Source organism: Salvelinus namaycush, chromosome 27 (assembly GCF_016432855.1).
Source record: "Salvelinus namaycush isolate Seneca chromosome 27, SaNama_1.0, whole genome shotgun sequence".
NCBI lineage: Eukaryota > Metazoa > Chordata > Actinopteri > Salmoniformes > Salmonidae > Salvelinus > Salvelinus namaycush.
The window spans coordinates 3,552,771-3,577,265 of NC_052333.1; the positions used below are offsets into that span (position 1 = coordinate 3,552,771).

General features: G+C 46.4%; 2 protein-coding genes across 2 annotated transcripts; one reads left to right on the forward strand and one right to left on the reverse strand.

Moving 5' to 3' along the window:
- The first annotated feature begins 81 nt into the window (after window positions 1-81).
- On the forward strand, window positions 82-1,702 carry ppp1r11 (protein phosphatase 1, regulatory (inhibitor) subunit 11). Its single transcript, XM_038966443.1, has 3 exons — window positions 82-349; window positions 727-835; window positions 1,020-1,702. Exons 1-3 carry the CDS (start codon window positions 272-274, stop codon window positions 1,208-1,210), a joined length of 378 nt encoding a protein of 125 aa, XP_038822371.1. The 5' UTR covers window positions 82-271; the 3' UTR covers window positions 1,211-1,702.
- Window positions 1,703-5,493: 3,791 nt separating this feature from the next.
- LOC120022246 (uncharacterized protein C6orf47-like) lies at window positions 5,494-24,187 on the reverse strand. The gene is made up of 3 exons (XM_038966129.1): window positions 23,697-24,187; window positions 21,724-23,428; window positions 5,494-7,629 (listed from the first exon to the last, which is right to left on the reverse strand). The coding sequence occupies exon 2, from the start codon at window positions 22,666-22,668 to the stop codon at window positions 21,736-21,738; it is 933 nt and encodes a 310-aa protein (XP_038822057.1). The 5' UTR covers window positions 22,669-23,428; window positions 23,697-24,187; the 3' UTR covers window positions 5,494-7,629; window positions 21,724-21,735.
- Between the last annotated feature and the right edge of the window lie 308 nt (window positions 24,188-24,495).

The following is a 24,495-nucleotide window of genomic DNA, read 5'->3' on the forward strand; positions in this document are numbered from 1 at the left end:
ATAGCAAAAGTGCAACAAGCTCTATGCTTCCCAACGGACTCGTTTGTGCGGAGAGCAACCGGAAGTGGTCCGTCTGGGAATTCCTTCCCAAAGATCTTCTCGTCGAACGTTCAACGAGGAGTCAGAGTATCTCGACAGGGTTGGTCACGTTTAATTCGACTCAACGTGTCGGATTGAAGAAACAGAGTGATTGTTGTTCATAAAATAACGTCAGTTGACATTTCGCTTGTTGACAGCTGGTGCGAGCTCAAAACCGACAGTTAATATCAGGATGGCGGAGGCGCCAGGTACTTCTAGCGAGACGATAACGGAGACCGTTCAAGTTGACACACCGCCACCGCCCCAGCAGGTAAGCTAGATATAGAAACTGCTATAATTAGCGAATGATATGATGAAGAAAGATAACAACTAGGTTGATATGCATCATGTGGCCGCACCAAAGATTGGAGCTAACGTTTGCTAGGTATTTTAACTAACTACAATTAGCTAGTTACCATTAGCACCACAGCCATAATAACCGTTAGCTAGCTCATAGAATCATGACGGAATTATTTGATCTTACTTCACTTGATCTAGCCTAGCTGTCAAGTTTAGTACATTGCCAGTAGTACACGTAAATATGATGTTGACTGGCTACATGACCCTGTTGACAAGAGAAACACCCAATGCCTGTTATGTGTATGAAGGTGAATCTCAAACACAGGCTCCTCTCTGCGTGTCTCTCAGGAGGGACGTAGCCTGACCATCAAGCTGAGGAAGAGAAAGACTGACAAGAAGGTGGAGTGGTCCAGCGACACAGTGGACAACGAGCATCTGGGAAGGAGGTCCTCCAAGTGTGAGTGTCCATTACCCACCTGTTTCCCGACTGTTTAGATGCAGTCATCTGTTCTGTCATCGTCCCAGCTGGCTCTCTGCGATAGATACCTGGGGGTGATGTTATCTACACATAGGCCTGTGCATGCTGCAGTTCTAGATATTATTGGTGGCTGATGACTGAGTATTCTTGACGCCCCCCCCAGGTTGCTGCGTCTACGAGAAGCCCAAACAGTTTGGGGAGTCCTCCTCTGAAAGTGAGGGAGATGACGGCGACGAGGGCTGTGGAAGTGCACACTGCATTCTAGGACATGGGAAAGACGGCAGGCATGGACACAGAGGAGGGGGTGGGGGGAGTACGGTTCCTCCAAGCTCTGGGGGATCACATGCCCACTAATGATTAGGAATGGTGCTGAGGGAGGAATGGAGCGTAGGGGTTCTTCAGTCGATGACAATGACACATTATACTGCTACACACACGCTCTCATTTAGTTCAGTCACTGCAGTACCTGAGAGGAAAAGGACGCGACAGATAAAAATGAGGGAGGGAGAGAGCCTATATTTCTGCCTGTTTGATAAGAAAAAGGGGTACAATCATTTTCCTTATTTTTATAAATAATATTTTTCCTTATTTATTGATTTGTCGTAATACTTGATTTTACTTAATTATGTGGCAGTATCTTAGCCTGAGTGCCAGACAGTGTTCCTTCTTGTCAAACAAGGATTTGGAAAGATGATTATGTAACATTGTAGAGTGCATAAATAGTCTAGTACCCAGGCTACCACTGGGTCTGGGTCCCAAATGACACCCTGTTCCCTATATACAGCCCTGGTCAAAAGTATTCACTTTAAATTCATAATTTAAATGACAGGTTGTAATGGAACAAAATAGGAAAAATGCCAAGAGGGCATTTTTCCTATTTTGTTCCATTACAACCTGTCATTTAAATTGATTTTTATTTGGATTTCATGTAATGGACTTAAACAAAATAGTCCAAATTGATGATGTGAATTGAAAAAAATTACTTGTTTCAACAACAAAATGAAAAGTGGTGCGTGCATATGTATTCACCCCCTTTGCTAAGAAGCCCCTGAATAAGATCTGGTGCAACCAATTACCTTCAGAAGTCACATAATTAGTTAAATAAAGTCCACCTGTGTGCAATCTAAGTGTCACATGATCTGTCATATATCTACTGAGATCATACACCTGTTCTAAAAGGCCCCAGAGTCTGAAACACCACCAAACAAGCGGCACCATGAAGACCAAGGAGCTCTCCAAACAGGTCAGGGACAAAGTTGTGGAGAAGTACAGATCTGGTTTGGTTTATAAAAAAAAATATCTGAAACTTTGAACATCCCACGGAGCACCATTAAAATCATTGTAAAAAAAAAAAAAAATCGAAAGAATATGGCACCACAACAAACCTGCCAAGAGAGGGCCGCCCACCAACACTCACGGACCAGGCAAGGAGGGCATTAATCAGAGAGGCAACAAAGAGACCAAAGATAACCCTGAAGGAGCTGCAAAGCTCCACAGCGGAGATTGGAGTATCTGTCCATAGGACCACTTTAAGCCGTACACTCCACAGAGCTGGGCTTTACGGAAAAGTGGCCAGAAAAATAAAGAAAAAATAAGCAAACACGTTTGGTGTTCGCCAAAAGTCATGTGGGAGACTCCCCTAACATGGAAGAAGGTACTCTGGTTAGATGAGACATAAATTCAGCTTTTTGGCCATCAAAGAAAATGCTGTCTTGCGCAAACCCAACACCTCTCATCACCCCGAGATCAACATGTTTTTCATTGGCAGGGACTGGGAAACTAGCCAGAATTGAAGGAATGATGGATGGCGCTAAATACAGGGAAATTCTTGAGAGAAACCTGTTTCAGTCTTCCAGAGATTTGAGACTGGGACGGAGGTTCACCATCCAAGAGGAAAATGACCCAAAGCATACTGCTAAAGCAACACTCAAGTGGTTTAAGGGGATACATTTAAATGTCTTGGAATGGCCTAGTCAAAGCCCAGACCTCAATCCAATTGAGAATCTGTGGTATGACTTAAAGATTGCTGTACACCAGCAGAACCCATCCAGCTTAAAGGAGCTGGAGCAGTTTTGCCTGGGAAGAATGGGCAAAAATCCCAGTGGCTAGATGTGCCAAGCTCATAGAGACATACCCCAAGAGACTTGCAGCTGTAGTTGCTGCAAAGGGTGGCTCTACAAAGTATTGACTTTGGGGGGGGTGAATAGTTATGCACGCTCAAATGTTGTTTTTTGTCTTATTTCTTATTTGTTTCACCTCAAAAAATATTTTGCATCTTCAAAGTGGTAGGCATAAATCAAATGATACAACCCCCCCAAAATCAATTTTAATTCCGGGTTTTAATGCAACAAAATAGGAAAAATGTCAAGGGGGATGAATACTTTCGCAAGCTACTGTATAAGGCCCTGGTCAAAAGTAGTGGACTTTATAGGGAATAGACTGCCATTTGGGATGCAAGCTTCTGTTTTGTTTTTTGTTTTTTTTAATCTTTGTTTCAAAGTAATGATTTTAAAAACCTCCATTAATACTTAAACAGCAAACACTTCTTGTTTTATGGACACATTGTTTTTACATAAACAGTAGTCTATCGGTAAACATTACAGATGTTTAGGGGAGTATTTCGGACAGTTTTTATTTTTGTATATGTTTTTGTGGGACACTTTTAAGGAGAAGTTTTGAGATAAGCTGGTCTTGTTTTTCTTATTTTCACGTGAAATTGCTGTAGTCATTACGTATCACCTTTTAGTTGAGTGCAGTGAAAATGTGTTGATGCCGTATACTCTGTCCATCCTTTACAGACAATCCTCAGGAGTGTTGAGTACATAAGTCTCAGCACTTCAAATAAGAACAGAATTGGTGGCAAATTTTCTTAAATTCTGAGATGTCAAACATTCTTTCTTATAATGGTTCAGAGAAGATGTTGAAAGGATAATTTTGTATTTATGAGGTTGAGATGAGAGATGTCAACTTATAAGAATCAGAAAAAGCTCACAAATCACACATCCTTTTTGGTCATTTAATTAATTATCCCCCTCTGAGAAGGAATGCACTAGGGCAACGTTGGCACTAACTAAAGCTGCATGCTGATTGGTTATGGAAAGAAAGTTGCCTTTGGAAATTATAGGCTTTGCATCATACCTATTGTGATCAGCAGAAGAAAATTCTTTTTTTCAATGAGATGAGATAAATTAAATGTATTTGGTGCTGCTGCGTACATTCCGTACTACACTGAACATGTATTAAGTCGGACAACACATGGTATACAGTCGATGTTCTCCCCGGGATATTTTTTTAAACAAAGTGGTGCTGCTGAGTACCTTCTTTTTTTTTGAACACCTGTAACTGCCATTTCCTGCAATCAAGAACAAAACATGCCCTTAAATGATAAGATATTGGAGAACCCTGCATACAGTAGTCCGGATCAGACAGTTCAACTAAAGGCATGGGAGAGTATTTTAATGAATAGGGAGAAGGTGCATGATGAATTGCTCACTCAGGCTGTGTTCATGTCTCAACTGACAACATTTCACTGTGTACGGCTTCATCCTCTGTTGTTCCAAACACAATACTACTACTACTGTGCTTGATCTGTGACAACCTCTATGTATAAAGCATTACACACTATCCCACCACAGCCACCATTTTCTATAACAGATACACACGTACTATGTTAACTGTATTGGTGAAGCACCTTTCTGTACATAAAATAAATCATATGAGAGCAGATTTAATGTGAATTAAAAAAAAATGTTTGAATTGTGTTGAAATCACTTTGTCCAAGTGTCTTACGTGAGATGAACACGAGATGTATGTGCATGTTATTGATTCTTCAAGGCTGCATGGAAATTTCAACATTGGTTTATTATTCTATTAGTTGTGGACCATCTCCCAACAACCCCACCTACAGTACTGAGATATTTCAGGCCAGGGGTATATTCACTAGGCAAACGGGAGCAAACGGGCCGAAAGGAGGAGAGACTACCAGAACATGTTCAATAAGAAACGCTCATTTTCATTGCAAAATGTTTTTCTACAGTGCGCACTAATGAATAAATCTCCCATCATCTCACTGTAGTTCACAAAGTAGGTCAACACAGAGGAAGACTGAATTAGTGGTTGGTGGCCATGGAGACCATAGTAAAAACAAGTAAAATAATCAGGTCACATTCAGGGACCTGCTCTGATGGCATCAGTGAGGTTATTCTGGTGTTTCTCTGTCCTGCTGCTAAAAGTATGAATCCTATTGACACAGCGCTCCCAATACCTGAGACATTGCCTTGGATGCATCCCAAATAGCACCCTATTCCCTATAGTGTACCCCAAATAGCACCCTATTCCCTATTGTGCACTACTTTTGACCAGGTCTCTGGTGCACTATATAGGTAATAGGGTGTCTTTTGGGACGTACCCCTTATTAGATAGGAGATCCCTATAGTTACAAATGTGTTATGTAATGAGTACCATGCGTATTAAAAGCTAAATTAGCACACACATGGCATGGCCAATGAAATAAATTCTGAGATTCAGCAATGCAACCTTTAAAAAAAAAAAAAGCCACATCTTTATTTATTTACCCAGTGGAAATATTTCAGGCTGAGTCAGTATACAGTACAGCAATGGGTATAGACATCTAGAAGGACAGTATCAGGTACAAAGTTTATTTTCTCAACACGTTGTATACATCCATTCCTTTACAAAACACAACGTTGACATGGGATGCATTCAGAATGACCCGTTGTGGAACGTTACGATAGAAATACAATGTAGAACAAACATGCCTCTCTGAAACGTAGAACAAGGAGTCATGGCGGCTCTATTCGTCGCATTTCTATCTGCAACGTTTGATCAACTGAACGTGGCCCTGGTGGGTTTCCATGTAGTAGTGTTGCTGCCTCATCATTTTGACAGTGATCCAGCACTTGTCTTGGGGGGGGGGATTGCACATTCTCATTACAAGACATCTTTCTTTGTAAACAACACGTGGAGTAACAAGTCAAAACGTGACACTAAAACACGAGATAAAAGGCAGAGAGGAATCACTATTTAAAGGTCCCATTATCAGTACACAATTAGTATATCATATAACTTTCTGCATCACTGTGAAGTTGTGATAGCTGTATGTTTTGCTACAAATACAAAAATATCTGGAAAAGGCCATTGTAGAAACTAGAAATGTTCTTCAAACCTTTTATAATACAGTGGCATTGTGGGTGAGAACCAGTGGAGGCTGGTGGGAGAAGCTCTAGGAGGACGGGCTCATTGTAATGGCTGAAATGGAATTGTGGAATGGAGTCAAACGTGGTTTCTATATGTTTGATACGTTCCATTTATTCCGTTTCAATGAGCCCGTCCTCCTACAGCTCCTCCCACCAGCCTCCACTGGTTAGAATCCTCTTCTTACACATGCATACTGTAGATTGTGACATGCTGAGAGACAAAAATCTTGCAGGTAGAATTTAGTGGTCCTGAGCATCACTGCTGGTTTGTATGTGATTGTGCAAAACTGGCTACTGGACAATTGTAAGATATATTTATTTTTTTAACGGTTGTGTTTCTAAGGCTGTAGCGTACCTTTCAAACAGGAATATACGTGTGACAAGACAGATAAATACATGTTCAATGTGTAGTTTACTTACAATGCAAATAACACTGATTATGATGGAGAAAGACAGGGATAATATACTAAGGCATACTACTACATATTAAATATTAAGGCACAGGAAAAGAAATACAAGGCAAATAAACCTTATGTCCAAAAAACTAACAGCAACACAATCTGCTTGGAATAAGCTTTGAAAGAAACCTGGGGGAAAAAAGTGCTGGTATCTGTCAAGTAGATATTCAAAAGTTCATCTGAACAATACAAAATGAACATAAAAGAAGTCTAACTAGAGGGAAACAGGATTCTGTAACAATAGAACTGTGCTAAGACGACAACAGTGGTATCACTGGGCCCCAGACGACAACAGTGGTATCACTGGGCCCCTGATGACAACAGTGGTATCACTGGGCCCCAGACGACAACAGTGGTATCACTGGGCCCCAGACGACAACAGTGGTATCACTGGGCCCCAGACGACAACAGTGGTATCACTGGGCCCCAGACGACAACAGTGGTATCACTGGGCCCCAGACGACAACAGTGGTATCACTGGGCCCCAGACGACAACAGTGGTATCACTGGGCCCCTGACGACAACAGTGGTATCACTGGGCCCCTGACGACAACAGTGGTATCACTGGGCCCCAGACGACAACAGTGGTATCACTGGGCCCCTGACGACAACAGTGGTATCACTGGGCCCCTGACGACAACAGTGGTATCACTGGGCCCCAGACGACAACAGTGGTATCACTGGGCCCCAGACGACAACAGTGGTATCACTGGGCCCCAGACGACAACAGTGGTATCACTGGGCCCCAGGCGACAACAGTGGTATCACTGGGCCCCAGGCGACAACAGTGGTATCACTGGGCCCCAGGCGACAACAGTGGTATCACTGGGCCCTAGATGACAACAGTGGTATCACTGGGCCTAGATGACCAAGATTGTAGTGGGTGTGCTTTGCTTCAGCGCCACTAAATATCACAGTAGAGGTGAAGTGTAAGCCTAAAGTCCTCCAGCCTCTGCCGTTCCTCATTGCAGTGTCAGCTGGGCTCAGCTCTCTTCATGTGTCTTTGTCTTTGCATTGGTAGGCTCTCAAAACAACTTCCCTCAATCCCTGCATGTCAGGCTTTTGAAACATCCCCCTTTCCTCCATGTCAGATGATTGTCTGTGGGGGAAAAAAGCTAATGATCAGTAAACAGTTAGTGGTTGAAATGCTTAAAATAGCTTCAAGTTAACCATGACAAAATCACATGGGAAAGTCATTAGGATGACAACAGCAGGACAAAAACAGTGGGCCTGTTGCTGATGTTATTTTGGCCTGCTGTTGCTGCTTGTGGCTGTTATTTTGGTCTGCTGTTGCTGCTTGTGGCTGTTATTTTGGCCTGCTGTTGCTGCTTGTGGCTGTTATTTTGGCCTGCTGTTGCTGCTTGTGGCTGTTATTTTGGCCTGCTGTTGCTGCTTGTGGCTGTTATTTTGGCCTGCTGTTGCTGCTTGTGGCTGTTATTTTGGTCTGCTGTGGCTGTTATTTTGGCCTGCTGTTGCTGCTTGTGGCTGTTATTTTGGCCTGCTGTTGCTGCTTGTGGCTGTTATTTTGGCCTGCTGTTGCTGCTTGTGGCTGTTATTTTGGCCTGCTGTTGCTGCTTGTGGCTGTTATTTTGGCCTGCTGTTGCTGCTTGTGGCTGTTATTTTGGCCTGCTGTTGCTGCTTGTGGCTGTTATTTTGGCCTGTTGTTGCTGCCTGTGGCTGTTATTTTGGCCTGCTGTTGCTGCTTGTGGCTGTTATTTTGGTCTGCTGTGGCTGTTATTTTGGCCTGCTGTTGCTGCCTGTGGCTGTTATTTTGGCCTGCTGTTGCTGCTTGTGGCTGTTATTTTGGCCTGCTGTTGCTGCTTGTGGCTGTTATTTTGGCCTGCTGTTGCTGCTTGTGGCTGTTATTTTGGCCTGCTGTTGCTGCTTGTGGCTGTTATTTTGGCCTGCTGTTGCTGCTTGTGGCTGTTATTTTGGCCTGCTGTTGCTGCTTGTGGCTGTTATTTTGGCCTGCTGTTGCTGCTTGTGGCTGTTATTTTGGCCTGCTGTTGCTGCTTGTGGCTGTTATTTTGGCCTGCTGTTGCTGCTTGTGGCTGTTATTTTGGCCTGCTGTTGCTGCTTGTGGCTGTTATTTTGGTCTGCTGTGGCTGTTATTTTGGCCTGCTGTTGCTGCCTGTGGCTGTTATTTTGGCCTGCTGTTGCTGCTTGTGGCTGTTATTTTGGTCTGCTGTGGCTGTTATTTTGGCCTGCTGTTGCTGCCTGTGGCTGTTATTTTGGCCTGCTGTTGCTGCCTGTGGCTGTTATTTTGGCCTGCTGTTGCTGCTTGTGGCTGTTATTTTGGCCTGCTGTTGCTGCTTGTGGCTGTTATTTTGGCCTGCTGTTGCTGCTTGTGGCTGTTATTTTGGCCTGCTGTTGCTGCTTGTGGCTGTTATTTTGGCCTGCTGTTGCTGCTTGTGGCTGTTATTTTGGCCTGCTGTTGCTGCTTATGGCTGTTATTTTGGCCTGCTGTTGCTGCTTGTGGCTGTTATTTTGGTCTGCTGTGGCTGTTATTTTGGTCTGCTGTGGCTGTTATTTTGGCCTGCTGTTGCTGCTTGTGGCTGTTATTTTGGCCTGCTGTTGCTGCTTGTGGCTGTTATTTTGGCCTGCTGTTGCTGCTTGTGGCTGTTATTTTGGCCTGCTGTTGCTGCTTGTGGCTGTTATTTTGGCCTGCTGTTGCTGCTTGTGGCTGTTATTTTGGCCTGCTGTTGCTGCTTGTGGCTGTTATTTTGGCCTGCTGTTGCTGCTTGTGGCTGTTATTTTGGCCTGCTGTTGCTGCTTGTGGCTGTTATTTTGGTCTGCTGTTGCTGCTTGTGGCTGTTATTTTGGCCTGCTGTTGCTGCTTGTGGCTGTTATTTTGGCCTGCTGTTGCTGCTTGTGGCTGTTATTTTGGTCTGCTTGTGGCTGTTATTTTGGCCTGCTGTTGCTGCTTGTGGCTGTTATTTTGGCCTGCTGTTGCTGCTTGTGGCTGTTATTTTGGTCTGCTGTGGCTGTTATTTTGGCCTGCTGTTGCTGCCTGTGGCTGTTATTTTGGCCTGCTGTTGCTGCTTGTGGCTGTTATTTTGGCCTGCTGTTGCTGCTTGTGGCTGTTATTTTGGCCTGCTGTTGCTGCTTGTGGCTGTTATTTTGGCCTGCTGTTGCTGCTTGTGGCTGTTATTTTGGCCTGCTGTTGCTGCTTGTGGCTGTTATTTTGGTCTGCTGTGGCTGTTATTTTGGCCTGCTGTTGCTGCTTGTGGCTGTTATTTTGGCCTGCTGTTGCTGCTTGTGGCTGTTATTTTGGCCTGCTGTTGCTGCTTGTGGCTGTTATTTTGGCCTGCTGTTGCTGCTTGTGGCTGTTATTTTGGCCTGCTGTTGCTGCTTGTGGCTGTTATTTTGGCCTGCTGTTGCTGCTTGTGGCTGTTATTTTGGCCTGCTGTTGCTGCTTGTGGCTGTTATTTTGGCCTGCTGTTGCTGCTTGTGGCTGTTATTTTGGTCTGCTGTGGCTGTTATTTTGGCCTGCTGTTGCTGCTTGTGGCTGTTATTTTGGCCTGCTGTTGCTGCTTGTGGCTGTTATTTTGGCCTGCTGTTGCTGCTTGTGGCTGTTATTTTGGCCTGCTGTTGCTGCTTGTGGCTGTTATTTTGGCCTGCTGTTGCTGCTATTTTGGCCTGCTGTTGCTGCTTGTGGCTGTTATTTTGGTCTGCTGTGGCTGTTATTTTGGCCTGCTGTTGCTGCTTGTGGCTGTTATTTTGGCCTGCTGTTGCTGCTTGTGGCTGTTATTTTGGCCTGCTGTTGCTGCTTGTGGCTGTTATTTTGGCCTGCTGTTGCTGCTTGTGGCTGTTATTTTGGCCTGCTGTTGCTGCTTGTGGCTGTTATTTTGGCCTGCTGTTGCTGCTTGTGGCTGTTATTTTGGCCTGCTGTTGCTGCTTGTGGCTGTTATTTTGGCCTGCTGTTGCTGCTTGTGGCTGTTATTTTGGCCTGCTGTTGCTGCTTGTGGCTGTTATTTTGGCCTGCTGTGGCTGTTATTTTGGCCTGCTGTTGCTGCTTGTGGCTGTTATTTTGGCCTGCTGTTGCTGCTTGTGGCTGTTATTTTGGCCTGCTGTTGCTGCTTGTGGCTGTTATTTTGGTCTGCTGTGGCTGTTATTTTGGCCTGCTGTTGCTGCTTGTGGCTGTTATTTTGGCCTGCTGTTGCTGCTTGTGGCTGTTATTTTGGCCTGCTGTTGCTGCTTGTGGCTGTTATTTTGGCCTGCTGTTGCTGCTTGTGGCTGTTATTTTGGCCTGCTGTTGCTGCTTGTGGCTGTTATTTTGGCCTGCTGTTGCTGCTTGTGGCTGTTATTTTGGCCTGCTGTTGCTGCTTGTGGCTGTTATTTTGGCCTGCTGTTGCTGCTTGTGGCTGTTATTTTGGCCTGCTGTTGCTGCTTGTGGCTGTTATTTTGGCCTGCTGTTGCTGCTTGTGGCTGTTATTTTGGCCTGCTGTTGCTGCTTGTGGCTGTTATTTTGGCCTGCTGTTGCTGCTTGTGGCTGTTATTTTGGTCTGCTGTTGCTGCTTGTGGCTGTTATTTTGGTCTGCTGTTGCTGCTTGTGGCTGTTATTTTGGCCTGCTGTTGCTGCTTGTGGCTGTTATTTTGGCCTGCTGTTGCTGCTTGTGGCTGTTATTTTGGTCTGCTGTGGCTGTTATTTTGGCCTGCTGTTGCTGCTTGTGGCTGTTATTTTGGCCTGCTGTTGCTGCTTGTGGCTGTTATTTTGGTCTGCTGTGGCTGTTATTTTGGCCTGCTGTTGCTGCTTGTGGCTGTTATTTTGGCCTGCTGTTGCTGCTTGTGGCTGTTATTTTGGCCTGCTGTTGCTGCTTGTGGCTGTTATTTTGGCCTGCTGTTGCTGCTTGTGGCTGTTATTTTGGCCTGCTGTTGCTGCTTGTGGCTGTTATTTTGGCCTGCTGTTGCTGCTTGTGGCTGTTATTTTGGCCTGCTGTTGCTGCTTGTGGCTGTTATTTTGGTCTGCTGTGGCTGTTATTTTGGCCTGCTGTTGCTGCCTGTGGCTGTTATTTTGGCCTGCTGTTGCTGCTTGTGGCTGTTATTTTGGTCTGCTGTGGCTGTTATTTTGGCCTGCTGTTGCTGCCTGTGGCTGTTATTTTGGCCTGCTGTTGCTGCTTGTGGCTGTTATTTTGGCCTGCTGTTGCTGCTTGTGGCTGTTATTTTGGCCTGCTGTTGCTGCTTGTGGCTGTTATTTTGGCCTGCTGTTGCTGCTTGTGGCTGTTATTTTGGCCTGCTGTTGCTGCTTGTGGCTGTTATTTTGGCCTGCTGTTGCTGCTTGTGGCTGTTATTTTGGCCTGCTGTTGCTGCTTGTGGCTGTTATTTTGGCCTGCTGTTGCTGCTTGTGGCTGTTATTTTGGCCTGCTGTTGCTGCTTGTGGCTGTTATTTTGGTCTGCTGTGGCTGTTATTTTGGCCTGCTGTTGCTGCTTGTGGCTGTTATTTTGGCCTGCTGTTGCTGCTTGTGGCTGTTATTTTGGCCTGCTGTTGCTGCTTGTGGCTGTTATTTTGGCCTGCTGTTGCTGCTTGTGGCTGTTATTTTGGCCTGCTGTTGCTGCTATTTTGGCCTGCTGTTGCTGCTTGTGGCTGTTATTTTGGTCTGCTGTGGCTGTTATTTTGGCCTGCTGTTGCTGCTTGTGGCTGTTATTTTGGCCTGCTGTTGCTGCTTGTGGCTGTTATTTTGGCCTGCTGTTGCTGCTTGTGGCTGTTATTTTGGCCTGCTGTTGCTGCTTGTGGCTGTTATTTTGGCCTGCTGTTGCTGCTTGTGGCTGTTATTTTGGCCTGCTGTTGCTGCTTGTGGCTGTTATTTTGGCCTGCTGTTGCTGCTTGTGGCTGCTATTTTGGCCTGCTGTTGCTGCTATTTTGGCCTGCTGTTGCTGCTTGTGGCTGTTATTTTGGTCTGCTGTGGCTGTTATTTTGGCCTGCTGTTGCTGCTTGTGGCTGTTATTTTGGCCTGCTGTTGCTGCTTGTGGCTGTTATTTTGGCCTGCTGTTGCTGCTTGTGGCTGTTATTTTGGCCTGCTGTTGCTGCTTGTGGCTGTTATTTTGGCCTGCTGTTGCTGCTTGTGGCTGTTATTTTGGCCTGCTGTTGCTGCTTGTGGCTGTTATTTTGGCCTGCTGTTGCTGCTTGTGGCTGTTATTTTGGTCTGCTGTTGCTGCTTGTGGCTGTTATTTTGGCCTGCTGTTGCTGCTTGTGGCTGTTATTTTGGCCTGCTGTTGCTGCTTGTGGATGTTATTTTGGTCTGCTGTGGCTGTTATTTTGGCCTGCTGTTGCTGCTTGTGGCTGTTATTTTGGCCTGCTGTTGCTGCTTGTGGCTGTTATTTTGGCCTGCTGTTGCTGCTTGTGGCTGTTATTTTGGCCTGCTGTTGCTGCTTGTGGCTGTTATTTTGGCCTGCTGTTGCTGCTTGTGGCTGTTATTTTGGCCTGCTGTTGCTGCTTGTGGCTGTTATTTTGGCCTGCTGTTGCTGCTTGTGGCTGTTATTTTGGCCTGCTGTTGCTGCTTGTGGATGTTATTTTGGTCTGCTGTGGCTGTTATTTTGGCCTGCTGTTGCTGCTTGTGGCTGTTATTTTGGCCTGCTGTTGCTGCTTGTGGCTGTTATTTTGGCCTGCTGTTGCTGCTTGTGGCTGTTATTTTGGCCTGCTGTTGCTGCTTGTGGCTGTTATTTTGGCCTGCTGTTGCTGCTTGTGGCTGTTATTTTGGCCTGCTGTTGCTGCTTGTGGCTGTTATTTTGGTCTGCTGTGGCTGTTATTTTGGCCTGCTGTTGCTGCTTGTGGCTGTTATTTTGGCCTGCTGTTGCTGCTTGTGGCTGTTATTTTGGCCTGCTGTTGCTGCTTGTGGCTGTTATTTTGGCCTGCTGTTGCTGCTTGTGGCTGTTATTTTGGCCTGCTGTTGCTGCTTGTGGCTGTTATTTTGGCCTGCTGTTGCTGCTTGTGGCTGTTATTTTGGCCTGCTGTTGCTGCTTGTGGCTGTTATTTTGGTCTGCTGTGGCTGTTATTTTGGCCTGCTGTTGCTGCTTGTGGCTGTTATTTTGGCCTGCTGTTGCTGCTTGTGGCTGTTATTTTGGCCTGCTGTTGCTGCTTGTGGCTGTTATTTTGGCCTGCTGTTGCTGCTTGTGGCTGTTATTTTGGCCTGCTGTTGCTGCTATTTTGGCCTGCTGTTGCTGCTTGTGGCTGTTATTTTGGTCTGCTGTGGCTGTTATTTTGGCCTGCTGTTGCTGCTTGTGGCTGTTATTTTGGCCTGCTGTTGCTGCTTGTGGCTGTTATTTTGGCCTGCTGTTGCTGCTTGTGGCTGTTATTTTGGCCTGCTGTTGCTGCTTGTGGCTGTTATTTTGGCCTGCTGTTGCTGCTTGTGGCTGTTATTTTGGCCTGCTGTTGCTGCTTGTGGCTGTTATTTTGGCCTGCTGTTGCTGCTTGTGGCTGTTATTTTGGCCTGCTGTTGCTGCTTGTGGCTGTTATTTTGGCCTGCTGTTGCTGCTTGTGGCTGTTATTTTGGCCTGCTGTTGCTGCTTGTGGCTGTTATTTTGGCCTGCTGTTGCTGCTTGTGGCTGTTATTTTGGCCTGCTGTTGCTGCTTGTGGCTGTTATTTTGGTCTGCTGTGGCTGTTATTTGGGCCTGCTGTTGCTGCTTGTGGCTGTTATTTGGGCCTGCTGTTGCTGCTTGTGGCTGTTATTTGGCCTGCTGTTGCTGCTTGTGGCTGTTATTTGGGCCTGCTGTTGCTGCTTGTGGCTGTTATTTGGGCCTGCTGTTGCTGCTTGTGGCTGTTATTTGGGCCTGCTGTTGCTGCTTGTGGCTGTTATTTGGGCCTGCTGTTGCTGCTTGTGGCTGTTATTTGGGCCTGCTGTTGCTGCTTGTGGCTGTTATTTGGGCCTGCTGTTGCTGCTTGTGGCTGTTATTTTGGCCTGCTGTTGCTGCCTGTGGCTGTTATTTTGGCCTGCTGTTGCTGCCTGTGGCTGTTATTTTGGCCTGCTGTTGCTGCTTGTGGCTGTTATTTTGGCCTGCTGTTGCTGCTTGTGGCTGTTATTTTGGCCTGCTGTTGCTGCCTTGTGGCTGTTATTTTGGCCTGCTGTTGCTGCTTGTGGCTGTTATTTTGGTCTGCTGTTGCTGCTTGTGGCTGTTATTTTGGCCTGCTGTTGCTGCTTGTGGCTGTTATTTTGGCCTGCTGTTGCTGCTTGTGGCTGTTATTTTGGCCTGCTGTTGCTGCTTGTGGCTGTTATTTTGGCCTGCTGTTGCTGCTTGTGGCTGTTATTTTGGCCTGCTGTTGCTGCTTGTGGCTGTTATTTTGGCCTGCTGTTGCTGCTTGTGGCTGTTATTTTGGCCTGCTGTTGCTGCTTGTGGCTGTTATTTTGGCCTGCTGTTGCTGCTTGTGGCTGTTATTTTGGCCTGCTGTTGCTGCTTGTGGCTGTTATTTTGGCCTGCTGTTGCTGCTTGTGGCTGTTATTTTGGTCTGCTGTGGCTGTTATTTGGGCCTGCTGTTGCTGCTTGTGGCTGTTATTTGGGCCTGCTGTTGCTGCTTGTGGCTGTTATTTGGGCCTGCTGTTGCTGCTTGTGGCTGTTATTTGGGCCTGCTGTTGCTGCTTGTGGCTGTTATTTGGGCCTGCTGTTGCTGCTTGTGGCTGTTATTTGGGCCTGCTGTTGCTGCTTGTGGCTGTTATTTGGGCCTGCTGTTGCTGCTTGTGGCTGTTATTTTGGCCTGCTGTTGCTGCCTGTGGCTGTTATTTTGGCCTGCTGTTGCTGCCTGTGGCTGTTATTTTGGCCTGCTGTTGCTGCCTGTGGCTGTTATTTTGGCCTGCTGTTGCTGCTTGTGGCTGTTATTTTGGCCTGCTGTTGCTGCCTGTGGCTGTTATTTTGGCCTGCTGTTGCTGCCTGTGGCTGTTATTTTGGCCTGCTGTTGCTGCTTGTGGCTGTTATTTTGGCCTGCTGTTGCTGCTTGTGGCTGTTATTTTGGCCTGCTGTTGCTGCTTGTGGCTGTTATTTTGGCCTGCTGTTGCTGCTTGTGGCTGTTATTTTGGCCTGCTGTTGCTGCTTGTGGCTGTTATTTTGGCCTGCTGTTGCTGCTTGTGGCTGTTATTTTGGCCTGCTGTTGCTGCTTGTGGCTGTTATTTTGGCCTGCTGTTGCTGCTTGTGGCTGTTATTTTGGCCTGCTGTTGCTGCTTGTGGCTGTTATTTTGGCCTGCTGTTGCTGCTTGTGGCTGTTATTTTGGCCTGCTGTTGCTGCTTGTGGCTGTTATTTTGGCCTGCTGTTGCTGCTTGTGGCTGTTATTTTGGTCTGCTGTGGCTGTTATTTTGGCCTGCTGTTGCTGCTTGTGGCTGTTATTTTGGCCTGCTGTTGCTGCTTGTGGCTGTTATTTTGGCCTGCTGTTGCTGCTTGTGGCTGTTATTTTGGTCTGCTGTTGCTGCTTGTGGCTGTTATTTTGGCCTGCTGTTGCTGCTTGTGGCTGTTATTTTGGCCTGCTGTTGCTGCTTGTGGCTGTTATTTTGGCCTGCTGTTGCTGCTTGTGGCTGTTATTTTGGTCTGCTGTGGCTGTTATTTTGGCCTGCTGTTGCTGCTTGTGGCTGTTATTTTGGCCTGCTGTTGCTGCTTGTGGCTGTTATTTTGGCCTGCTGTTGCTGCTTGTGGCTGTTATTTTGGTCTGCTGTGGCTGTTATTTTGGCCTGCTGTTGCTGCTTGTGGCTGTTATTTTGGCCTGCTGTTGCTGCTTGTGGCTGTTATTTTGGCCTGCTGTTGCTGCTTGTGGCTGTTATTTTGGCCTGCTGTTGCTGCTTGTGGCTGTTATTTTGGCCTGCTGTTGCTGCTTGTGGCTGTTATTTTGGCCTGCTGTTGCTGCTTGTGGCTGTTATTTTGGCCTGCTGTTGCTGCTTGTGGCTGTTATTTTGGCCTGCTGTTGCTGCTTGTGGCTGTTATTTTGGTCTGCTGTGGCTGTTATTTTGGCCTGCTGTTGCTGCCTGTGGCTGTTATTTTGGCCTGCTGTTGCTGCTTGTGGCTGTTATTTTGGTCTGCTGTGGCTGTTATTTTGGCCTGCTGTTGCTGCCTGTGGCTGTTATTTTGGCCTGCTGTTGCTGCTTGTGGCTGTTATTTTGGCCTGCTGTTGCTGCTTGTGGCTGTTATTTTGGCCTGCTGTTGCTGCTTGTGGCTGTTATTTTGGCCTGCTGTTGCTGCTTGTGGCTGTTATTTTGGCCTGCTGTTGCTGCTTGTGGCTGTTATTTTGGCCTGCTGTTGCTGCTTGTGGCTGTTATTTTGGCCTGCTGTTGCTGCTTGTGGATGTTATTTTGGCCTGCTGTTGCTGCTTGTGGCTGTTATTTTGGTCTGCTGTGGCTGTTATTTTGGCCTGCTGTTGCTGCTTGTGGCTGTTATTTTGGCCTGCTGTTGCTGCTTGTGGCTGTTATTTTGGCCTGCTGTTGCTGCTTGTGGCTGTTATTTTGGCCTGCTGTTGCTGCTTGTGGCTGTTATTTTGGCCTGCTGTTGCTGCTATTTTGGCCTGCTGTTGCTGCTTGTGGCTGTTATTTTGGTCTGCTGTGGCTGTTATTTTGGCCTGCTGTTGCTGCTTGTGGCTGTTATTTTGGCCTGCTGTTGCTGCTTGTGGCTGTTATTTTGGCCTGCTGTTGCTGCTTGTGGCTGTTATTTTGGCCTGCTGTTGCTGCTTGTGGCTGTTATTTTGGCCTGCTGTTGCTGCTTGTGGCTGTTATTTTGGCCTGCTGTTGCTGCTTGTGGCTGTTATTTTGGCCTGCTGTTGCTGCTTGTGGCTGTTATTTTGGCCTGCTGTTGCTGCTTGTGGCTGTTATTTTGGCCTGCTGTTGCTGCTATTTTGGCCTGCTGTTGCTGCTTGTGGCTGTTATTTTGGTCTGCTGTGGCTGTTATTTTGGCCTGCTGTTGCTGCTTGTGGCTGTTATTTTGGCCTGCTGTTGCTGCTTGTGGCTGTTATTTTGGCCTGCTGTTGCTGCTTGTGGCTGTTATTTTGGCCTGCTGTTGCTGCTTGTGGCTGTTATTTTGGCCTGCTGTTGCTGCTTGTGGCTGTTATTTTGGCCTGCTGTTGCTGCTTGTGGCTGTTATTTTGGCCTGCTGTTGCTGCTTGTGGCTGTTATTTTGGCCTGCTGTTGCTGCTTGTGGCTGTTATTTTGGCCTGCTGTTGCTGCTTGTGGCTGTTATTTTGGTCTGCTGTTGCTGCTTGTGGCTGTTATTTTGGCCTGCTGTTGCTGCTTGTGGATGTTATTTTGGTCTGCTGTGGCTGTTATTTTGGCCTGCTGTTGCTGCTTGTGGCTGTTATTTTGGCCTGCTGTTGCTGCTTGTGGCTGTTATTTTGGCCTGCTGTTGCTGCTTGTGGCTGTTATTTTGGCCTGCTGTTGCTGCTTGTGGCTGTTATTTTGGCCTGCTGTTGCTGCTTGTGGCTGTTATTTTGGCCTGCTGTTGCTGCTTGTGGCTGTTATTTTGGCCTGCTGTTGCTGCTTGTGGCTGTTATTTTGGCCTGCTGTTGCTGCTTGTGGCTGTTATTTTGGTCTGCTGTGGCTGTTATTTTGGCCTGCTGTTGCTGCTTGTGGCTGTTATTTTGGCCTGCTGTTGCTGCTTGTGGCTGTTATTTTGGCCTGCTGTTGCTGCTTGTGGCTGTTATTTTGGCCTGCTGTTGCTGCTTGTGGCTGTTATTTTGGCCTGCTGTTGCTGCTTGTGGCTGTTATTTTGGCCTGCTGTTGCTGCTTGTGGCTGTTATTTTGGCCTGCTGTTGCTGCTTGTGGCTGTTATTTTGGCCTGCTGTGGCTGTTATTTTGGCCTGCTGTTGCTGCTTGTGGCTGTTATTTTGGCCTGCTGTTGCTGCTTGTGGCTGTTATTTTGGCCTGCTGTTGCTGCTTGTGGCTGTTATTTTGGCCTGCTGTTGCTGCTTGTGGCTGTTATTTTGGCCTGCTGTTGCTGCTTGTGGCTGTTATTTTGGCCTGCTGTTGCTGCTATTTTGGCCTGCTGTTGCTGCTTGTGGCTGTTATTTTGGTCTGCTGTGGCTGTTATTTTGGCCTGCTGTTGCTGCTTGTGGCTGTTATTTTGGCCTGCTGTTGCTGCTTGTGGCTGTTATTTTGGCCTGCTGTTGCTGCTTGTGGCTGTTATTTTGGCCTGCTGTTGCTGCTTGTGGCTGTTATTTTGGCCTGCTGTTGCTGCTTGTGGCTGTTATTTTGGCCTGCTGTTGCTGCTTGTGGCTGTTATTTTGGCCTGCTGTTGCTGCTTGTGGCTGTTATTTTGGCCTGCTGTTGCTGCTTGTGGCTGTTATTTTGGCCTGCTGTTGCTGCTTGTGGCTGTTATTTTGGCCTGCTGTTGCTGCTTGTGGCTGTTATTTTGGCCTGCTGTTGCTGCTTGTGGCTGTTATTTTGGCCTGCTGTTGCTGCTTGTGGCTGTTATTTTGGCCTGCTGTTGCTGCTTGTGGCTGTTATTTTGGCCTGCTGTTGCTGCTTGTGGCTGTTATTTTGGCCTGCTGTTGCTGCTTGTGGCTGTTATTTTGGCCTGCTGTTGCTGCTTGTGGCTGTTATTTTGGTCTGCTGTGGCTGTTATTTGGGCCTGCTGTTGCTGCTTGTGGCTGTTATTTGGGCCTGCTGTTGCTGCTTGTGGCTGTTATTTGGGCCTGCTGTTGCTGCTTGTGGCTGTTATTTGGGCCTGCTGTTGCTGCTTGTGGCTGTTATTTGGGCCTGCTGTTGCTGCTTGTGGCTGTTATTTGGGCCTGCTGTTGCTGCTTGTGGCTGTTATTTGGGCCTGCTGTTGCTGCTTGTGGCTGTTATTTGGGCCTGCTGTTGCTGCTTGTGGCTGTTATTTGGGCCTGCTGTTGCTGCTTGTGGCTGTTATTTGGGCCTGCTGTTGCTGCTTGTGGCTGTTATTTGGGCCTGCTGTTGCTGCTTGTGGCTGTTATTTTGGCCTGCTGTTGCTGCCTGTGGCTGTTATTTTGGCCTGCTGTTGCTGCCTGTGGCTGTTATTTTGGCCTGCTGTTGCTGCCTGTGGCTGTTATTTTGGCCTGCTGTTGCTGCCTGTGGCTGTTATTTTGGCCTGCTGTTGCTGCTTGTGGCTGTTATTTTGGCCTGCTGTTGCTGCTTGTGGCTGTTATTTTGGCCTGCTGTTGCTGCCTGTGGCTGTTATTTTGGCCTGCTGTTGCTGCTTGTGGCTGTTATTTTGGTCTGCTGTTGCTGCTTGTGGCTGTTATTTTGGCCTGCTGTTGCTGCTTGTGGCTGTTATTTTGGCCTGCTGTTGCTGCTTGTGGCTGTTATTTTGGCCTGCTGTTGCTGCTTGTGGCTGTTATTTTGGCCTGCTGTTGCTGCTTGTGGCTGTTATTTTGGCCTGCTGTTGCTGCTTGTGGCTGTTATTTTGGCCTGCTGTTGCTGCTTGTGGCTGTTATTTTGGCCTGCTGTTGCTGCTTGTGGCTGTTATTTTGGCCTGCTGTTGCTGCTTGTGGCTGTTATTTTGGCCTGCTGTTGCTGCTTGTGGCTGTTATTTTGGCCTGCTGTTGCTGCTTGTGGCTGTTATTTTGGCCTGCTGTTGCTGCTTGTGGCTGTTATTTTGGTCTGCTGTTGCTGCTTGTGGCTGTTATTTTGGCCTGCTGTTGCTGCTTGTGGCTGTTATTTTGGCCTGCTGTTGCTGCTTGTGGCTGTTATTTTGGCCTGCTGTTGCTGCTTGTGGCTGTTATTTTGGTCTGCTGTTGCTGCTTGTGGCTGTTATTTTGGCCTGCTGTTGCTGCTTGTGGCTGTTATTTTGGCCTGCTGTTGCTGCTTGTGGCTGTTATTTTGGCCTGCTGTTGCTGCTTGTGGCTGTTATTTTGGCCTGCTGTTGCTGCTTGTGGCTGTTATTTTGGCCTGCTGTTGCTGCTTGTGGCTGTTATTTTGGCCTGCTGTTGCTGCTTGTGGCTGTTATTTTGGCCTGCTGTTGCTGCTTGTGGCTGTTATTGCAGCACCCCTTCAGGCAAATAAAATCCCATCCTTTCTTCATACATCACACTGCTCTCTCTATGTAAACTGTATTGATATGCATTAGAAAAAATATTTCATTAGTTCAAGCTGGTTTCACACCACTTGGAGAATGTCAGTTCTTTTTTTCTGGTTTCAAGATTGAAATAGCTCCAAGCAGAGCAGTTTGTGGTTGGCTGTAGATTGAAATAGCTCCAAACAGAGCAGTTTGTGGCAGTGGGAACATTGCCAACCTAGACAAGAACAGTCTGCATAGTCTGTACAGTTGAATAACCATGGAAACCACAATAATATAACCTCATGAAACTACATCACTGTTCTACACTTTACAAAAATATAAATGCAACAATTTAAAAGATTTTGCTGAATTACAGCTCATATAAAGGAAACCAGTCAATTGAAATAAATGTATGAAGCCCAAATCTATGGATTTCACATGACTGGGAAGGGGCGTGGCCAGCCAATCACAATGAGTTTTAACCCACAAAAAGTGCTTGAATGCAGACAGAAATACACCCCCCCCCCCCCCCCCCCCATCGGACAATCCTGCAGGTGAAGAAGCCAGATGTGGAGGTCCTGGTCTGTGGTTGTGAGGCTGGTTGGACATACTACCAAATTCTCTAAAACGACATTGGAGGCAGCTTATGGTAGGGAAATTAACACTCAATTCTGTGGCAACAGCTCTGGTGGACATTCCTGCAGTCAGCATGCCAATTGCATGCTCCCCGAAAACTTGGGACATCCGTGGCATTGTGTTGTGCGACAAAACTGCACATTTTAGAGTGGCCTTTTATTGTCCCCAGCACAAGGTGGACCTGTGTAATGATCATGCTGTTTAATCAGCTTCTTGATATGCCACACCTGTCAGGCGGATTATCTTGGCAAAGGAGAAAGGCTCACTAACAGGGATGTAAACAAATCTGTACACAAAATATGAGAGAAATAAGCATTTTGTGCGTATGGAACATTTCTGGGATATTTTATTTCAGCTCATGAAACATGGGACCAACACTTTACATGTTGTGTTTATATTTTAGTTCAGTGTATAAGCATGAGCTTTTTTCTCCCTTGCTTAATATGAACTACCACAAACAGGTATATAATGAGTGATGAACAACAAAAGACAAATACAATCATGAGGTTAGGAGTGGAGTCCTTGTACATGCTAGGTACATTTAGGCTGTAGTACAGTCAGGAAAACAATGCACATCAGGACAGTGAGAGACCAGAAAATCCAACAGAGAGAAAGCGGGAGAAGAGACTGACAGAACTTACCAAAACAAACTTTCATTCAATGATCATCTTTCCTTTCGTAGTCAAGTACATCTCTGTAACTTCCCCATCGTCTCTCACTTCCACATCCTCCTCCACCTCCTTTTCATACTCCTCATCCCCCTCTCCTAGGATCACACTCTGCTTGATGCTGACAGAGATGACCAGTGCTTGCACGATGCCATACAACAGAGCAAACTGTAGAAGATACTCTTGGACCAACCAAAGCAGTCCCGCCATTCCAACAGTGGAGACAGAAAACATGGCCATTCCATGGAGCCACAACTTCAGTCCTCCTTGGACCCCTAGAACCTCCAGGACCAACTTGGTAGGGGGGGACACAGTCCACAGGAAGCCCACCACCAACAGGTCAAACAGGTGGCGAAGGAGGTTGAAGCAGATCTCATAGTGTTCCGGAACTATCTCCCCATTCCAGGCGAGTGCAAAGAACCGGAAGGCTGATGAGGAGCTAGGTGTGGGAGACAGTGGAGGGGTTCCATAGTCAGAATACGCCCCATCGTTGTCAGAGTCCCATCCTCCACTGACACATTTCCTCTGACTTAGCCCACCAGGTTCAGCTGTTCTCGGCCAGAATAAGTGTGAGGATGGCAGAACCTTATTCCACCATCTGGAGTCACCATGTTCTGCTTTCCCCTCAGCCTCCTGCTTTCCCACACCCAGCTCTTCAATTTCCCTGGACTGGATTTTCTCCTCACTTGCTTCCCAGTACTCTTCGATCAATGTTGTTTGTTCACTTGTTTGTCTTTTCTGTCCGGCTCCCCAAACCCAGGTTGTTAACCCCCCCAAGCCCCAGCTGCCTCTCGTCTGCTGCTCGTCCGTCACTGGCTTGTCCCTCATGGTTTTGTCAGGTCCTGCTTTGCTGCCCCAGGGCCGGTAGGAGATAGCTGGACGCACCCACCCCCAAACTCTTCCTACTACAGCTGTCATGTCAGCTCCCTTAATTTAGTGCCCTTAATTCTGTCTGGATTTTAGAAGGACTAAAGGACTTAGAGACTGCAATGACTAGTTATTGAGAACGCAATAATGGGTTAAACTTTATATTATTTATTTCCGTTTTAGGATTTTGTTGGAGGTATTGTTAAGACTATAGCCTAGCTATAGTACATTAGATGAGTCAAATTAACTCTCCTTGCCGTGAGATCACTGGGAATGATAAGAGGGGAAGTGTGTACCACAGGACAAGTCACATGACACACCTGGTGTTGTTAAATCGAAACCAACACCAACGCCCAAGGGAAAATTCCAATGAGGGTACTCACTAGCTACATGTCGTCCCCAAGACTTTCACCTTGCTTTAACTAATTTTGCTCTTATAACAGTGAGGGCTTCATGCTAACGTCAAACAAACGTCAAACAAATTAACCATACCAAAAGATCCCCTTTGGTTTTGGAGTGATAAATAGTTTAGAATCCCTAATACCCCGACGAATTACAGACATGTAGCTAATGGCTAGTTTAGTAGGCCTAGTCTACACAAACATACTTAGCCATGTATGTATAATATGTTAAGGTTCTTTCTAAAGTACATGGCCAGCTAACATTGTTTAGTTTAGTCGAGGAATGCAACAAGCAAATCTTCCAACTCTTGACAATTAATGTTTTTCTGGAGTTCCTCAGCCTAACGAAAAGCAGAACATATATGTATCTTCAAATTTAACTGTGTGTAGTCTCTTTTCCACTTCTTGGTCTGGGGAGGGGAAACATTACAATATGAGTCCATCAATTATAAGTTATAGCTCTTCCAAAGATAATTAACGTTAGCTAAGTGAGTTCACAAATTCACCGCTAACCAGCTAGCTACTATAACTTGCTACTTTTTCTGACATTAGCCTGGTATAGCAGCTAGATAATCTTTACACATAAAAATGTTTGGCAAAAGTTTGACAACTAGTCTTGTTAAATTAAGTTATTCAGTTGTCACAAATCAAGTCGTGAGTTGGAAAAGCGGCACTCACCTTGTTCTCTTTAGACAGTTTGACGCTAGCCTAGCTAGCAAAGACCCCGACCACGTATACGTAACGTTAGCTATCGAACGGACTTGGCAGTGGACTCGTTCGCTTGACAAATCAAATGTGTATCTTAACGTTGTGGAATCCTCCAACGAATCGACTGGGATAGTTTACAGGTGTCCATACGACATTAGCTAAGTGGCTAGCAAACCTTTTTACGTCAAAACGGCAAAGCCGCAAACCTAGCTAATAAATGACGCTAGCTTGCTACAATAGAACGCACCTGAAACCGGAAACAGTTTACGTACTTCCGAGATAACAGAAACAAAAGACAAGGGCCAAGTTGACTGCTCCTCCTAGTCCGGGCCCATTCTATCCTCTGCTTAAATAATTGTGTATACGGTACCGTGTGTAATAACCAGTCTATTCCTTAAAGCTGGTAGGAACCTAATACACATATTCCATATAGCTGCATTGTCTTTATGTGAAACGCTCAAATGTTTCCCTCAAAACCACTTAGAAGGCAACCTTTCAATTAAAATAAAACGGGTTGCGTAGTCATAAGGTCACTTTCGAGACCACCCCTTCCACGTGGACCTGAAAGCAACTAGGCTAAATATCGATTTGTATGTGGGTTTTAACCGAGATCGTTCTTGACAGTGGAGCACATTTGTCCAGGCCTCAATTGTTCCTCCACTATTACCATTCATGTTATTACGTCTAATAGGAACTGTATCCACTCGTTTAAATGTAGGTGGTAGCTACAATAACAATTAATCACAGCATTGCTGCCTGCCAGCAGTAA